The 17,633-nt window shown below is 43.1% G+C and overlaps 2 protein-coding genes across 2 annotated transcripts in view; one reads left to right on the top strand and one right to left on the bottom strand.

Annotated features, from left to right (window-relative positions):
• stk11 (serine/threonine kinase 11) overlaps window positions 1-7,160 on the top strand; it is an 18,216-nt gene extending 11,056 nt beyond the window's left edge. The window contains exons 10-11 of the mRNA XM_086171929.1: window positions 3,058-3,295; window positions 4,005-7,160. Of these exons, the coding sequence (XP_086028055.1) occupies window positions 3,058-3,260 (203 nt within the window). The 3' untranslated portion in view covers window positions 3,261-3,295; window positions 4,005-7,160. The remainder of the gene's footprint in view (window positions 1-3,057; window positions 3,296-4,004) is intronic.
• On the bottom strand, window positions 4,638-17,633 carry cbarpa (CACN subunit beta associated regulatory protein a). Its single transcript, XM_086171926.1, has 11 exons — window positions 17,519-17,633; window positions 17,145-17,351; window positions 14,049-14,120; window positions 11,873-12,018; window positions 11,673-11,734; window positions 11,116-11,278; window positions 10,855-11,035; window positions 10,639-10,776; window positions 9,733-9,913; window positions 9,424-9,625; window positions 4,638-9,343 (listed from the first exon to the last, which is right to left on the bottom strand). The coding sequence occupies exons 3-11, from the start codon at window positions 14,094-14,096 to the stop codon at window positions 7,474-7,476; spliced, it is 2,991 nt and encodes a 996-aa protein (XP_086028052.1). The 5' UTR covers window positions 14,097-14,120; window positions 17,145-17,351; window positions 17,519-17,633; the 3' UTR covers window positions 4,638-7,473.

Genomic DNA, 17,633 nt, shown 5'->3' with positions numbered 1-17,633 from the left:
CAAAGAAATGGTTTGCAGCAAATATGTTCATGAAAGTTTTTAACATTTATAAATTAATGGTTTTAGATTTGAGCATGTCTCCTTGCCATTCTGCTGCTTGATTAAATCATGCTTTCAAAACCTGCTAAATTAAGCCATTATTAAAACAACTGCAGGGGCAATAATGTAATGTAATAGCAAGTGTGTGCGTGTGTGCGCGTGCGCGCGCACGCACGCACACACGGAGACTTAGTTTTACGTAAAACTGAAGTTGTTTGTACTATAAACTCAATTAAAACTTCCATTGTAAGGAGTTGAGGAGGTAGTGACTCTGTTACTTTTTGAGGTATAATTTGTTATTACAACACAAGATTGAATACCACTAACTTGTTTTCAGTGCAGTATTTATTGTGTTTTCAACAATGTGATGAATGAGCTAACAGTGCTAAAGGTAATGTTACCGCAATGTGATTTGATCCTTGATTCTTCTTTTCTCATTCTTTTCCCCAAGAATTCAAAGACCTTTTGTTGCTAGGCAACAGCTGGCAATGATAAATGCAGTTCTCCGTTCAGTATCTAGAAGTGGTGCCCCACATACAACCGAAGAGAGCTGCTGAATGTGAATGAAGTGATCTAAAAATAGTCCATTTGAAATGTTTCTGGTGTGGGCTTATGAATGGTTTTCCAAGGTTCACGCCCACACATGTTGAGCTCATGGATTTACACAGTTAAGGCCTAACATCCCCACCACTGACAGTTGAAATGAATAATGCAGATTAGCTCTTCATCATGGCACCTGTTTGTGGGTGGGTTATATTTGGCATGTGAGCATGTTCTTCTCACAGTTGTGTTTGAAGCACGAGAGCTGGCCAAACGTAAGGATTTAACCGAGTTCGATTTGGGGGCGGCGTGGCACAGGAGGTAGAGCAATGGTTTTTGGAACCGAACATTCCTGGTTTGAGTCCCGGCTCTTCCTTGTGTATCGAAGTGTTGTTGAGCAAGACATTGAACCCCTAATTGCTCCCCCGGCACTGGTGGATGGCATGCCAACTGCTCATGGTTCATCCAGAGAAGGAATTATCCCACGGGGATCAATAAAGGATAAATGTATTATTAAAGGCTGAATTGTGATTGCTAGATAACAGGGTAAGAGCATGTAGGAAACTGCTACTCTTGTATGGCGTCCCAGTGGTCAGTTTCCATCACAAGTGGTCCAAGCAAGGAACAGTGGTGAACCAGCTACAGCATGGGTGTCAAACTTGTTTTCGCAGAGGGCCACATCAGCATAACAGTTGCCCTCAAAGGGCCACATGTAATGGTAATAGTATAAATGTAACTAAATGTAACCTAATGTGAAATAAATGTAACTACTCCTTAATCTTAAATAACTCTGAATTTATTACTAATTCAAATCCAAAATGTTACATATGCATTCCCATCTTTCTTGAAACAGCCTTCCATCTACATCAACTTTTCTCTTTCTGGACATGTAGGGATCATTTGTATTTCTCAATTCCACTTGTTGAAAATCGCCTTCCATCTACATCAACTTTTCTCTTTCTGGACATTTAGGGATCATTTGTATTTCTCAATTCCACTTGTTGAAAATCACATTGATGTATACACACTCCAATCTAATGGTGGGATGCCGTCACTTCACGGGTAACATGATTGGCATGAATTGTAGGAAATGAAGTTTATGGTCAATTATTATGTTTGACTTGTTTATTTCAAGACAATCTGACCTTTTTAGATGTTCTTGCGGGCCAAATAATTTGACGTTGCGGGCATCATTTGGCCCGCGGGCAAAACTCGATGCATGTGGGGAGCAAAGGCTGACAGATAAGCTGCTACTGCTCAAATTGCTTCTTCTCCTTTCGGCTTTTCCCTTCAGGGGCCGCCACAGTGAATCAACCTTCTCCATCTAACCCTAAACTTGCTCAAGAAGTTAATACTGGTTCTTAAAGTAAATTGTCAGAATTCCCAATGCATAGCAGTATCTTGCATATGGGGCTGTATAGTTGCAGACCTGGCCCAGTGTTCACCAACTAAAGCAGCAACAAAGGGCCTGTGAGCAGCAGAACTGAAACACAGAGCAGTGTGAAAGGTGGTGGCCTGGTGATGAATTACATTTACTTTATATCATATAGATGTCTGTATGTGTGTGTTGCACATAACTGGGGCACCAAGACCCACTATGGGTAGACAGCAAGTTGGCTGAGCAAGTGTGACACTGGGGAGTGGTCTACTGGGAAACCCTGGGTCCTGCCATCCATGCTGGTGTTACTATGACATTTCACCTACCTAAGAATTGTTGAAGACCATGTAAACTCTCACATGGAATTGGTATTCCCTGACGGTTGTGGCCTCCTCTCATAGGATAATGCCCAGTGCCACAAACCAAGGATGTTTTAAGGAACAGAACAAGTTTTAGCTGTGACTCGGCTTCCAAATTCCCCAAACCTCCATCCAATCAAGCATCTGTGGGATGTGCTGGGCGAACAAGTCCAATCCATGAGCTCCCCACCTCGCAACTTACAGGACTTAAAAGATCCACTATGAACTTCTTTCTCCCAGATACCACCTTAAGACGTCTAGTGTGGAATCCATGCTTCAGCCGGTCAAGACCGTTTTGGGAGCAAAAGGGGGACCAACACAATATTTGGTGTATATTGAAATTTTATGTATGGTAAATTGATTCAGATTTTGAGCAGGAAATACATCGTTTAATCATACTTTTCACTATCACGGTTTCACCATGTAGAAATGGTTTTAGTTCCACACAGACCTAGATGCACGCATTCATGCACCTCTGTTTTTGCACATGAATATCCACCATTTGGGTTATACTCTGATGTTTCACCCTGAGGGCTTTGCAGTTCTTGTCAACTGATATTTCTTTTTTCTCTCATCATATATTCCAGGGCTAAAGACAAAAAGTTAACCATTTGTGCATCAGCGAGTCTGGTTATTTCTCCCAGAGCTGTCACACTGATGCAATGGCCCACTTTACACTTGAATGGAGATGTGGTAGATATTTTTGTTTCTCTCGGGCCTGATGTTTGTGTTTATCCGTAGGACAAGTGACTGATGATGATCAGGGGAATACAGACCACAGTCCAGCGGTTGCCAAGCCGGTTTGTGTCAATGGGACAGAGGGAGGTTCTCTGAACAGCAAGACCAAAGCTGAACGCCGCTCCTCCTCTTCATCCAACCCCTCACGAAAAGGAGTCTCCACAGCCAGCAAGATCCGAAAGCTTTCCACTTGCAAACAGCAATGATCTCACTCGATCCTCCTCGGACAACAACCCATCTGGTTAGTGTGTAGTTGGCCAACAACTATTTCTGTTGTCCCTGAGGAACTTTCCCTTTCAAAGGACTCAATGATTTGCTTCAGGTTCAGTTAGTGACAGGAAGGATTAAGAATTGAATATTACAGACACGTATGGAGATATGCAAATCTGGTTTTTAGAAAGGGAGGATGAATCTGTTGCCATTCAGTGAACAGGGCTTTGAAACGCCACTCCTCCCCGACTTAATTCATTGGCAGTTTCTGACTCCCTTGCCAAACCTAGATCAGGACTCGTCCGGACTTGCTGTTCTTAATATTAGATAATATTCCCCCGGGGCCTCGACAATGACCCTCATTGAGATGAAGAAGCAGCGCATGTTTCTGCTGCAGGCATACTTGCCAATTTAACAGGTTGTCATCATTCCAGTGGCCACCCACTGTTTGCTCTTTCAGTCATTCGCACATATAAACCTCTCGCCACGGGGCTGTTTGTTATGGGTGAAGTGCAGAGAAGATGCAGTGTACTCATTTGTTCAGGCGATGACTCATCATGGATTAGATAAAATAGTGTGGGATGTTAGTCTCTTGTCACCACTCGGATGAGTCTTCCCATGATACAGGCATGTGTTCGGATCTCATTTATTGCCACGCTTCAGAAACTTTGGGTTTTACCCTGTTTCTGAAATCCACCAATCTCCTGTCTCACTCCGTCTTCCGACTGTGTCCCTGGCAGGTTGATGTGTTCCTGTCCTTCTGTGTCTGGACTCCTCATGGTTGAGACAAAACTGCTGAAGTTGATCTCCCCATTCGTCCTCGGACCACTGGCCTGCAGACTTGTAAAGACGTGGTATTAGCGAAAGGGAGGAGGACAGCATGAAATGTTCTGCCCTGAGACTGAGGCACTGGATATGGAGATGGTGTTCCCTTCCTGCCTCCCCCCTACCAAATTTTGGCTTCATCCGTTCCTGTTGTCAACCAGTCATATCATCCAGACCCTGCTCCATGTTGTCATCCTCTTAGAGGGGCCAAGTGTTGCACCAGACATTTCAATCTCCCATCACTCTGTTTCTCCCACATCCCCGTTGTTTCTTTGACTACCTTTGTTTTTACAGAACCCTGATGGCAATTTTTAAGGCACATTGTGACATGGAAGAAATTAAAGAGTAAAAAGATAACAAGTTATGAATAATTCTATATTTAAATCTGTGGTGAGAATAAATACGCTAGCTCTCCTACCATGAACGTGAAACCTGCATGCTGTATAGAGGTGGAAGAGAGGAAATGTGCTTGGTTTGTGGACAGACTTACAGACTGAAGTCTTTAGGTCCACTGCCAACCTTGTGGGGATATTTGATTTCCATTTAGGTTTCTTTTTCCTTTTTTTTTTTTTTCTCTTTTTTTTTTTTCAATAAATATTTTTTAATTATTATTTATATAAAATATGTCCCAAACACACTGTTTTATTGGATGATTTTTTTTCTGTTTACTTTTGAGTTGAGCATATTTTTATGATGCAATACAGCTCTATAGTTTATTAACCTGCTTTTTTGTTAGTTGTTATTGGTGCTACATGTACACTGCTCTGCATCACAACCGTGCTAGTTCTTCCCTGAGGTGGATCAGTATGTAGTCAGACTGTAGGATATCAAAAAGCAATGCTGCTCAGCTGCAGGGGATGTGCTGTCACTATCATCCAGTCGCCTGTTTTCCAGCAATGCTCTTTGTTGTGCTGATCACATCAGTGGGAGCCCTGCCCCTCTCTTACACAGCCATACCCATCATCAGCCCCACGCTGGGAATAGATCAGAGAGCAGGTGAGTCACAGCTCTGAGGGAGGGAGAGAGCGGGAGCTACCTACGTCAACAAGGTCAACAGAGAGAGGTTCTGTGTTCACCATATGAGGGGAAATGCAACAATGACATTCCTTCTGTTAACAAATCGGTAATATTCAGCCTTGTGATCAGTATGCGCAAGGTGATGCTTAAATCGCAACACTTTACATACATGGGCTTAAATGAAACACACTACAGAAGTATCAATCTTGAGTCAGGATTTTTTTTTTCATCTCATTTTTATTACAAAATCGTTCAGTCCAAAATGAATGTTTATATTTTAGTTGGTCCCACAGAGTCTAGTCTTTGTCAAAGATGAATTTTCTGCATGAGTCATCTCCCTATAAAGCAGCTGGTTCACAGAGGATGCAGACAAAGACGGGGGTTGTATAAGATATGCTCTTAACAACTCAAAACCTGTGCAAAGGAAAAAGAAAACCTGGGCCCAACATCCCAGAATAACCATTTAGATGCCTAATTAAACAACATACTGTGATGCTATTATTTTAAAGAGATACCATGTAAAATGAATGATTTCACTTCACAGTGGCAGGTGTAACATTCAAACAAATATGTGGCATTTGCAGTTCATGACAGGTAAAATAGCAAAATGAGGGAGCAGCAACAGTCAAGCAACCTATTTAAAATGGGTTGCTTCAAAACACCCTTAATTGTCTATTTGCAGCTTGTCCTTTCTAAGCTTTATTTTCTTGACGTTTGGAAAAGTTCAAGTTACTATTAACCACTTGAGAAACTCAGCAAATTCAAGTCTCCTAGATGGTCTTTCAAGTCCTGAAGCTGCTTGTTCTTCCTCAATGGATGGTTTGAGAAGTCAATTACGGGAATCTGAATTAAGTCTTTGTCAGTTCTTTGAAGTAACCCTTTTTCTCAGGGTAATTCCAAGGACAGCTTTGACGAAATATTGTAATTTTAAAGACAATCATTAATGACAGTGGAAAAATTGCAAGCTGCTGCATTACCCTATGGCCCTGACAGGCGGACCTATTTTTAGTTATTCAGCAAAGAATTTAGGAACAGACCAAAACAAAGTTTTTGTTCAAAGTACATTAGCATGTCCTGAATCCAAATATGTGATAATATTTAAAGCTCTCAACAATTTTCACCAAATATTCACTGGTATATTTTGATATAGTCATTGGTTGATTTATTTTTAGGCAAATGGTACATTTTGACATATCCCCCTGGGGAACTCAAACACTTAGCCACCAAGAAAGACATTTTAAAATCAAGTTTAAAAGTTCCTGTTGTGATAGTTTTACGCTGTTTATGGTTTTGGCTTTGTTTTTGTTTTTGTTTGTTTTTTTAATCAGGTTAAACCAGATATTCAGATGATTTTGGTCTGCCCATGGTATTTATTGACAATATAACACACCAGCTGTGGGGAAGACAATTCCAGTGGTATTTACTGTCACAGTCTCTCTTCTTACTCCTGAAAAGCTGTCAAATAGCTCGAGAAGCTCCTGTCATTCACTTTGATGACATCTGTCAGCATCTCCCTCAACAATTCACCTATGTCAACCAAGGCCCACTAATTCCTCCTCCACAATTATGAGGCACAACACAGACAAGAACGGACAGCGTACAAAAATGGATGAAACACATGGAGATGAGACATATAAAAAGGCTTGATTCTTGTATTTTCAGTAGTTCTGTTGATCAGCCTGTAGGATATTCATGTTTATGTTAAGCTGGAGTCTGCCTTTCCCCTGGCTCCCTATTCTCCTGATTTTTTTGATCAAAATGCTAAAGCGAGCATTGATTTTGATGTGTTTACATTGCAATCATTATTTCCTGTTGGATCGAGACAGAAATGACGCTTGAAGAAAACATGAAAAGGTTTGAAGTAAAAAGAACGTTTGACAGGAAAACCATCAACTCTTCCTTCCATCAAAGTGCTTTTTGTTTTTAAGTTCAAACTGTACAGTTGTCACGTACACATTGTTTGACATACAGTAGCATGCTAAAAATTTACAATCATGGTATGTCTGAAAATACTGATTTTTTTCTAAAGATGGAGTAAAAGTGAATCTATATCTTCAGATTTATGCAGTGAATGCATATGAATTTTTTTTTTCTCACTATGTTTACCAGATAAAAAGGGGCATCACATGTCACAGTACATGGCATCACAGTGGAAATTAAGATTTGAATGGAGATGCAGGAAGAAACTGGCCATTAATGAAGTTATAATGAAGTCCATTATAAATATCTTATTCACCAGGCATCAGACTAGTTTATACTATGATTTCTCCAAGCGCCTGTAACATGATGATGTTTAAAGAGCAGTTCATATTCGGTCTGGAGTAGACCTGGTATAAAGTCAGTGCGGGGAGTGTCATCTCTGATGCGTTATATGGGACTGTAACCGGGCGAGGCTGTGCGCGTCCCAGTGAGCACCGGTTCCGTTCCCTCTTGGCTGAGCTTCTCTGCACTCCGCAGGCCACTGTAGAGCCTCTCCTCCACTGAAACAACCAGCTTGTCTGTGAGGCTGCTCTGAGCTCGCAGGGAAATGTCCAACAGGGAGGACTGACTGCTGTTGTTGTTTCTGTTGTCAACTCTGGGATCCATGCGGCTCATCTGGCCGGTCACACCAAATGATGATGGACTGCTTGTGCTTTTTGCATCCCTATTTGTCAGGACTCTGTAACCATCACTCTCACCAGTTGTCGCACTAGTTTGGTCCGTGCCTTCAGAGGTTGTGCCTGCTGTGTCTTCTTGGCCGCCCCCAGCAGCTCCTTCAGCTGACGGATCCTTGTTCTCCATGGCCTCCTTGGAAGTTTCCTCAGATGCCGCAACTTCGCTGGCTTCTTCATCCGCTGCACTCGCTATTCGGGATAGTGTACTGTGATATCTGGTGTCCAGGGGGTAACTGGCGCTGTCACCTCGACGCAGGGGCGTAAACCTCTGCCTCTCCAAAGATGGCGAGTACCTTCCGCCCGCACTTGATCCCGGGTCACTGTATTGCTTGTGTCTCTGCCACTGTTTCCGGAGGTGAACTCGGGATCGATGCCTAGAGCGAAGCGGAGAGTCCTGCTGGTCGAATCTTGGATCGTGACGGAGGAACTCGTTAAAAAGAGCGTCCGTCTTCTCGTCGATGCTGTAGTCGCGACGGCGGAGTCGAGGTCTATGGGGACTAGGGGTCGTGGAGATCGGCTTCTTCAGGGGAGACATGAGCTGGCATTGAGATTCTGGAGGTTTCTGAGGATGAAGGGATTTAATGAGCTGATATGGTTCTTGGAGGCTGAGAGATTGGCTGCCCGTCTGAGACTTTCTCAGTTTCTCCTCTGGCTCTGTGTAGTCTGTGTCATCCTCTTGCTCCTCCTGAAATAACCTTGCCTCGATGCTCTCACACACCGAACCTTTTTTCCCTGAGCTGGTGAAAAACAACCTCCTTTCAGATGCCGTCTTGCCTCGAGTCGCCCCGGGAGTCCCAAAAAGACGCATGTCCTCCGGTGCCCTGGATGGTGCTTCAATAGAGGCGTAGCCACTGTCCATCTGAAGAAGTTTACGGTTGCTAGCCTCACCCTCTCCACCCGTCCCACTTCCAATCTCATTGTCCCCACCCGATGCTCCTCTGAGGCCTCCCTCCATCGCTTCTCCTTCTCCCTCTCCTTCAGCTTCATCATCGAGGTCTTGGGACAAGCAGCTGTCCAGCCCGGAGCGGGCTCCTGTACACCCTAATGACGAGACACTGTCAGCGTCGCTGCGGATTGACTCGCGGTCTGTACTGCTCTGGTCTGAGGAGGCATATTGCTCCAGAGAGGCGCGCAAGGTCCAAATATCTCTATACAGAGATGGAGGCGCCTCCAAGCTTTCTTGGCGAGTCATAAACAAAAGCGACGAGCCAGAATCGGCCCTTCGTCTGGTTTCAACTCCCAACAGCTCATCTCCTTCATCTACTTCCACCTCGCACTTCTTTCTTGCGTCTGAGGTCATGTCATATGCGTTTGTTTTCTTTAGCGTGCCGTCAAAAGTTTCCTGAATGTCAGCATCTTGTTGAGACTCTGACAAGTTATTTTCTTCCAGGAGTTTGGCCCCGCCCGCTTCCGTTTCTGTCCTTGTGACTATGCCTGACTTTGTCTCTTCCTCTGCTGCAGATCCATTACCTGAGATATCCTCTTGTCTTTGGGTATGACAGTCACTCCTTTGCAAACAGGGTTCATCTGTTCCAGGGCTGCTGCTGACACCACCCGCCTCCGACATGGACTCCAACTTCACTCTAAACAGAGGGGCAATCATTTTTTTAGTCAATTTTACAGAATACTTGGGTGTATTACGAGGATACTGGAAAGACTGTACCTGCTGAGGAAGACCGTGGACATTGGAGCGGTGGAGGTGCTAGACAGAGACTCTGCAGACAGAGACTGGAGGCCACTGGGTTCAGCGGGGGTTTGTGGGAAAGAGTCCATCACATCATCTCGAAGAGGGGAGTCATCGTCGGTGCGATCAGTGGTCTCACTTGCTGCTCTCTGTCTCTGGAAGGGCCTTCTCTTAGGTGAGCCTTTTAAAAGATAACATAAAATCCCACATAAAAAAAACAGTGATCTAATGCCTTTTCCAGTGAATTTTCTCAAAATCTAATGTTAATACGAATATGGATGCACGTACCCTTGGCATCCAGACTAGAAGCTCGGTGGCTGCTGTCAAACTTCCACTTCTTGAAGTAAGGCCCGGCTCCCTCCAGGCTGGCATGGCGCCGCAGTTTGGAGAAGAACTGCAGAACCGACGTTGACTCTCCCCTTACCCCTTGTTCCCCCTCGATCTCTCCCCCATCCCTGAAAGGCTCCATCTGACAGGATAGTTTGACAAAAGGCACAGGTTAAACAGTACGAGGGAGATGAGGCAGCCATGGGTTCGGCATATTGCCATATTATCACTCATTTGCAGCAATGACTGGTGTCAATGTGCATAAATAGGGTGTTACTAGGCTCTCGCTGACACCATCAGATCTAGTAAATTCTCTTTTGATCAAAGTTTGTCGCGATGTCAGTCCAAATACCTCAAAAATGTGAGTGAACATTTTGCCAAATGTGCTATTGACATTTATACATTTGGCATTTCTAAGAATTTAAAACTCAAAAGCTGGATAATCCTTGTCGAAATCGTCTCATGGCAACTGGACTTCAATTTCTTCTGTTGCCACGAAAAGATTTTGACGAGGATTAACCATGACCTGGATGACTGAGAGCCTCCATAGACACGAAACACTGGAGTTTTATAACGGGCAAGAGAAATAAAGGATGACTAAACTAAGAGCTTACAATCATTATGGCAGCTCTATAAAGTTTCATTGAAATCATTACACCGTCGATGAGCAGATGCTATGGCTATTCTCTTTATCTAAGCTTAGCATATTAGCCTGCAAAGATTTGTCAATTAGTAGTGAGCACAATGTACAGATTATTCTAATGGGTCACTACATTTCTTTAGCCCTTGACAACTCAAAGAATGCTTTTTTTTTTTTTTTTTAAATAGACCGTATCGTATGAAATGGAAAAAAGTGGGGGAACTTACAGTCTGGGAACGTTTGCTTTTCAAAGCTAATGAGCCTTGTCTGGGGCTCTGGTCCAAGATGATAGAGTGATGCGGATCTCCTGGCAGACCTCCACTGAGACTCTGTCCAATCCAGTCTGGGACTCTTCTCTCAGTCGGCTGAAGAGGGAATGAGGGGGGCAAGACTTTTAATTGAGTGAAACAAATTGATTTGTGACTGATCTGCAGTTCAATTACCTGGTAGATGGTGAGGGGCAGTTTGGGAACTGGAGTCTCGCTGATGTTGACGATGCTGCTTTCTGTTGAGTCGCACTCCATGATGGTGAGGATTTTCAGGTCGCACGGAGCCGGAGGCAGGTGCAGGTGGGTCAGCCTCGCCTTTTTCAGGTGGTGGAAGTCTCCCTCCGTCAGGGTGTACCTGGAGAAGACGGCGCATGAGCCAACGTATGCAAATTCCATTCTCGGCCTTGAATAATGGCATAAACATTTTAGCTGTACCTTCGCACTTTGTCCTGCGTCATCTTCTCCTGTTCATAAAGAGCAGACTCATTGAATGAGACTCTGCGGCCAGTAGACCCGGTGGAGACGAAACGCTCGGACTCGCCATCGTGACAACTTGACGATGACAGTGCGTCTGTTTCATCCAGACGAATTGTAATCTCTGGAAAGTAAAAAGAAGGGACACTTAGGTCTGTTGGGATGCCACAGCAGCACTCACACACACACACACACACACATAGTCCTTGAGTTTAATAAGCTGTCAATATGTGCCAGACGGGTCCACGCTTAGATATTGTCAATCATCTATTTGTTTCAGAGTGACTTTACATGATGCAGCAGTGACAATTTTGAAAAAAAAAAAAAAAAAAGTCACATCTCAATCTTGCATTTCATATCCTGTTCTTTTTTTTTTTTTTTTTTACAAATTTGATGACAAAAAGCCCTGAATTTCATTTGAAAAAAGAATCAGGGCTCTAAAAATCTCTTTACAGCATTGGAGGCTATTGCTTTGGAGGGAGTCTAAGACCGAACAGAAAGAGCCATGTTGTTCTGACCTTGGGTAGGCTGCGAGTCTTCCACGTAGGTTGTGTTTGTTTTTTCAGGGTCATCGCTGGCTCTGGATCAGAGGAGAGAGTTTTACTCTGCGCTCTTTCAGAGAAATCAAACTGCTAAGTGAACAAATTTGCATCTTTAAGCCTCTGGTGTCACGGTCACACTGTTTTTAACACGACCCCTCTGTGCACGTTGGACCCACCTGGAGTACCGTCGCCCGCCCATGCAGCAACGGTGACAGAAGAGCAGCAGCAGGGAGAGCAGGACCAGCGTCCCCCCGGCAAAAACGCTCAGCAGCACCAGCAGCAGAACATAGTTCTCCACCTGGCCCGCCGACACAGGCACATCCTGAGAAAAAAGCAAACCACCAGGAAGTTACGATCCCCGGACATATAAATAAAATTTACAATAATTTGATCGCCGATCGGAAAGAATAAGATAATACAACATAAAGTCCCCAAACTGTTTTCTGTCTCTGCCCTGGTGTGGATTTGAACCCCCTTGAATAAAATGATTTGTATATATATAAATCCAGTGATGAAACTGTACATTTCACTGAAAGGCTCTATATCTTAAAGGCAGGTCTACAAGACTGATTTGTGTGAAAAACATGTTCAAAGCTTTGAATCCTTTCATCCCGGCACACTTCCCCACTGACGGAGCATTAAGAAGTATAAGAAATACAAGTCTAAAAATGAAACCCGACTGATAAAAATAGATCCAACTCAGACAAAAATGTTTTCCAGGTCATTTTCCTTTACTGTTATTCTGAATTACCCTGTAAAAGCTCATAATTCCTGCTTTTATCAGCACAATAGGACAGAGCATACATAGTTCTGTAGACATGTTGCATCGGTCCATCGACATCAATTCTTCTGCCTTGGAGCTTTGACACAATGAGGGATCTCTTTGTCGCATTACGATGTCAGTTGTGCGCTGTAATATTTAATGAGCGGAATTAACACCCAAAGACTCTTAAGTCCCCGCATCCTCGCTATACACACACACACACACACACACAAGAGACAAAACAACTGCTCCACTCTTTCTGATTAATACTCTCAGTCGTGGCTGAGTGAGTCTTGGGATGCTAATCGAAACGTCAGCGAGACCCTTAATTCAATTTCCCAGCTCTTCTCAATAAGAGGGAAAAGAGGCCTCTGCAGGCTAAAAAAGGAAATGAGAGGAGAGGAGGCTACAAACGCACATGAGCAATTTCAGCGCCTCGCTTCATTGTCATTTTTCAGATAATGTGTTTTTTTTTGTTGTTTTTTTTTTTTAAATTGGCTTCTTCTCAACAACGCGGGAATCTAATATTTATTATCGCAGCATTAATCATTGTGCGATGTTTGCGAGAGGTCAGGGATTGACGAGTGGGAAGCTCCTCACAGAGCAAAAAGCCTTATGATAATGTGACTTTTAGAGAGGCGGCACCAAGGTCATCGTGACAAGCAGCCAAGAGGTTGCTGCACACCTTGGTGTGTTCTAACACAGGGGGAAACTGCATTTCCTTCCCAAGTCAGTCGGTTCCTTGGTCAGCGACAGCTCAGAAGGAGCGATGTTCTCTGCTGCTCGTACCAGACAGGGATGACCATTGTGTTTGCTGGAGTCAATCCAAACATCCCTGTTTTATTTTTCTTCTATCCAAATTAAATCTCGCTTTGGGATACAAGAAGCTAAAATGAGAACTCTGCCTGGTTCTAACGATATATTTTTATATTCACTGGATGCGGCTGCAGCCTACATCCAGCTGAAGCGTTTGGGGAGCTGGCTCGTGACGTCTGAAGTGTGCGAGTTGTGCAATTCAGATTAACAGCTCAATCACGGCGGTAGCAACACCTTGATACACCTACAGTTGTATATCTGTGTAACACACAAACACGCAGACAAACACAGTTTGTCAGTGTCTGTAGCTTAATGAAATCTGCTGTTTTTACAAGCTCAGCCAAAACAGGTGAAACAACATAATCAATCAGCTGCAGCAGCAAAGCTCCCTGTTAGTCTTTAGGCCATGTTTTCCAACACACACACACAAACACACACAAACACACACGCACACAGGCAAGCAGCAGTCAATCCTCCCCGCATACAGACGGCTTTAACCGTCCGATAGTCACAGCCGCCAGCTCAGATATTCCCCCATCCTCCAGGGACAACATGGCACACAAAGCCGGCAGCACACGGAGTCCTGCTTTTGATTCAAATCCACCCGTTGGTGCTCCACCCCTGATATTTCACCCAGACGCTGTAACACTTTCTTTCTTTTCTTCCGCTAAGCAGTCGCAGCTTCAGCTGAGTTCCAGTTTAATTAAGAAAGCGTCAAGAGTTGTTTTTTTTTTTCAAGTGAGGTGAGGTGGCGTTACATGGAGGGTACTCACAGTGGAGTTGTCAGTCAGACTTGTCAGAACAGGCGAATCATCGCTCATGGTCTAGGTCAGCGTGGGTGAATCCTGCAGAGCACAAAGAAAATTAGACTGATCAGACCTTTTTTTCAGACACTAGCACTGCTTCTTCTTTTTAATTATTATTTTAATTGAAGGGCAGATTTATGTGAGGAATCTATAATTAAAGCTGCAAGTGAATTTTTCTTTGAAAAAAAAAATCCAACAATGAACATCCCAAATCATTCCCCTCCAGAAGACTCCAAAGGCTTAATCAGCATCTGAAGGAATTTAAAACAGTTGGGAACAGGAAACATCTTGAAAAATATGCTTGTCTTTTCTGTCCATTGTAAGATGGAAAATAATGATGATATTTATAATCATCATCACCATCACTCATTCATTCAAAAATTCATCCTGCTTATCCTGCACTTTAAAATAACAGTAATAATAATAATAATAATAATAATAATGTGGTAATACATTTGAAAGTGATGGACGATAATGAAAAAAAGAATAATGAAAAAAACTACAATGGAGATGACAGAGGAGCATACAGGGGGAAAAATGGAATGTGATTAAGGTTGAAGATATTTGAAAAGTTCAGTTTTAACCTGTATGGTATTCACTGTATGCCTTTATCTGTTTATATCAATATGATACCGTTTATAGATTTAATATTCAGTGAGGTGATTCATAATGAACATACACAATAATATTTTTGAAAAAGTCAAAGTCCAAAGGTACGGCATCCCTCTCATTCTCGGGCCTTTGTAAAAAATGAGACACTTGAACATTTTCCTTGTTTAATTGTTGTCATGCATATTCATGTATTTAGTTTTGAAATTGATGGAAATGGGTGATGTTAGACTGACCTTCGTTATGTAATCATGTCAAGGCTCGTCAGATGGGAAACTACTGGAAAGTTAACCGTGGGTGTACATCTCATGTTTGCATTACATTATTGCAAGAAACTTACAGTGTGGACAAATGAATGCGTTTTATAAAAATGGATCGTGAAGGTCCTTGAAGCTGCTTTCTATAAATGCGACATGAAGCAAATAATATTAAATATCAAAGTGATTAAGACATGAGTACATCAAAAAGTCTGTCATTACAGATCGGACTGGGACTTTTTTTTAACCATCCTTTACCATTAGCCCCTCCCTGGTCAGACAATCATTTGAAGCACTTGATGATTTGAAAGGTTTTTCTAGGAGACAGAGACATAATCCTGAGCAGAGCAAACCTTGATAATATTGTTTGAGTTATTTTCCCAATGGAGCACTGCGGGAATACGGGTGACGTTACACAACCTCATCGAAGGGCTGAGGCTCCTTGCACAATGAGGGCTGACATGCATGAAGAAAAAAAATGAATGTTTCTATAAATTGACCTTCTCTCTGCACTATGTTGTATGTGATGTGTGTGTGTGTGCGTGTGTGCATTTGACAATACAATAAAAGACAGAAGGAGATGACAGCAAGTAATTATTTACAAAGAGCGCCGTCAGTCTCTGGCCATCAGGCTGGTGATGCTGCTGCACATTCTCACGCCATGTGAGACAGTGAGTACTTTATGTAATATCTCATTCACACCAGCAGTTCAAGGTAACTATGATCCGAATTTTCTGAATAGCGAAACAGACACAAAGAGTTAAGGCCCGAAAACACACGCAAAACTTTACAAAATCGTCTCATTAAATATCACATTTCAAGTGTGGTGGGTCTTTAAGGTCACCATTAGTGGATAATATCATCTTTTTCTTTTTTGTTTACTGGAGAGGAATGTGTGGGAGACTCTGGATAGAAAGATAGTATTCAACACCATTCCACTTTGTGAAAAAAAAAGAAAAATATTAATTTCAGAGGCGATGGCCAACCTGTTCTTTTTGTCTATTTAAAAAGCCGTTGCCATTAATAACAGTTATTATCATTATAACAATTATTATTGTTATTATCGTGGTCAAAAGTCTGTGTTTTTCTAAAAAATAAAAAAAATCCAAAAATTTGGGGAAAACTTGACGAAGTCAAAATTTTGTGTGTTGTGTTGGTAATGTCCTCAAAAATATAATTTTTCATGTTATCCTCATTGCAGACAGGACCAAGTCCAAACATCTTGATTTTTTCGACACTCATTTCACAAGGATGTTGCCTGCAACATTCTCATTTATAAATGGTCTGTTATGAAACAACCTTTTTCATCATTTGTTCATCCCCTTGGTCATCGCTACAGAGCACCAATTATGAGATAGATTTTTTGTACGGATCCACCCAAACACGATGGAACTAATCTACCTATCACTAACAGTGAGCAGTGTGCACCAAACAAACCAAGCCACACCGGCATCCTCGCTGTCACACTTTGGAAAATCACCAAATCAAAAAACCTCCATTCTGACCAAGATACAGTTTTTGTTAGACGCAACAGGATGACGCGTAAATGTTCATCAGCCTGAGTGATTATCTATCTTTCATTAGGGAAAATGGCAGGCTACTGGTTTTGTTGTAAAAAGTATTCAGTCATATAAGCTGTTGGATATATGTGTATATATGTGTGTGTGTGTGTGTACCCCATGACCCTAAGTGTAGGATAAGCGGTAGATAATGGATGGAAGGACGGATATATGCGTGTATATGCATATACACATACATATGTAACTACAGAACGAATACATTTTCCATCCACTGCACATCTGTATCCTAACAGCTGGTCATAACGGAAAGCAGTAAGTTCTCGGTCTCGCCATTATTTGATTTACCAGTAAGCACTTGACTGTAAGTTACCAGAGGAAAGCTTCAGCTCCACTGGCGTGGCGGACGAAATAATCCTCTATCTATCTATCTATCTATCTATCTATCTATCTATCTATCTATCTATCTATCTATCTATCTATCTATCTATCTATCTATCTATCCATCTATCCATCTATCCATCTACCTGTGTTTGTGCGTGTGCGTGAGTCAGACAGACAGATGCAAGAGGTCGCAGCGACAGACTTTCTCATTGACTGTAATGGTGGTTATATGATGTATGTAACACACACACACACACACACACACACACACTCAGAGAATAGGGACACTCGCCTACCCTCCTGACATGTGACTGAATACTTCCGTGTCTCACGGTCTTGGAGTGGCGTCCCTTCCGCGGCTCGGCTCCGGGCGGTCGGGCTACAGCGAGCCGCAGCCGGGGGCGCTCGGCAGCATCAGCATCAGCCTCAGCAGCATCTTCCTCTCTCCTCCGAAAAGCCGGCGGTCAGGCCTGTCCCACATTCCCGCGTTGACTGTTCTCAGCCTGCGGAGACGGAGGAGGGGGGGGGGGGGGATCACGACCGGTGGACGCACCGGTGATCATCTGGATCGGAGTATTTGTGCATCTGTGTGTGTGTGTGTTACAGACATCAAACCTCTTACATAATGAGGAAAGAGGGAAAAAGTGAGGAGGCGTCGGCGGGGACTCACCCGGCCGGCAGGAGCTCCGCGCAGGCAGCCGGCTCCGTCTGCATCCTTTAGTCCGGCCAGCAAATAAAGACTGTAGTTATGAATGAAACCACACTCGCTTAGACACACCCACAGC

This window comes from Fistularia commersonii, chromosome 25, assembly GCF_037954325.1.
Source record: "Fistularia commersonii isolate RoL2024-O1a breed Wild chromosome 25, RoL_Fcom_v1.0, whole genome shotgun sequence".
In the NCBI taxonomy this organism is placed as follows: Eukaryota; Metazoa; Chordata; class Actinopteri; order Syngnathiformes; family Fistulariidae; genus Fistularia; species Fistularia commersonii.
The sequence above is the reverse complement of the archived record's forward strand: the minus strand, read 5'-3'. Positions and strand labels throughout refer to the sequence as shown.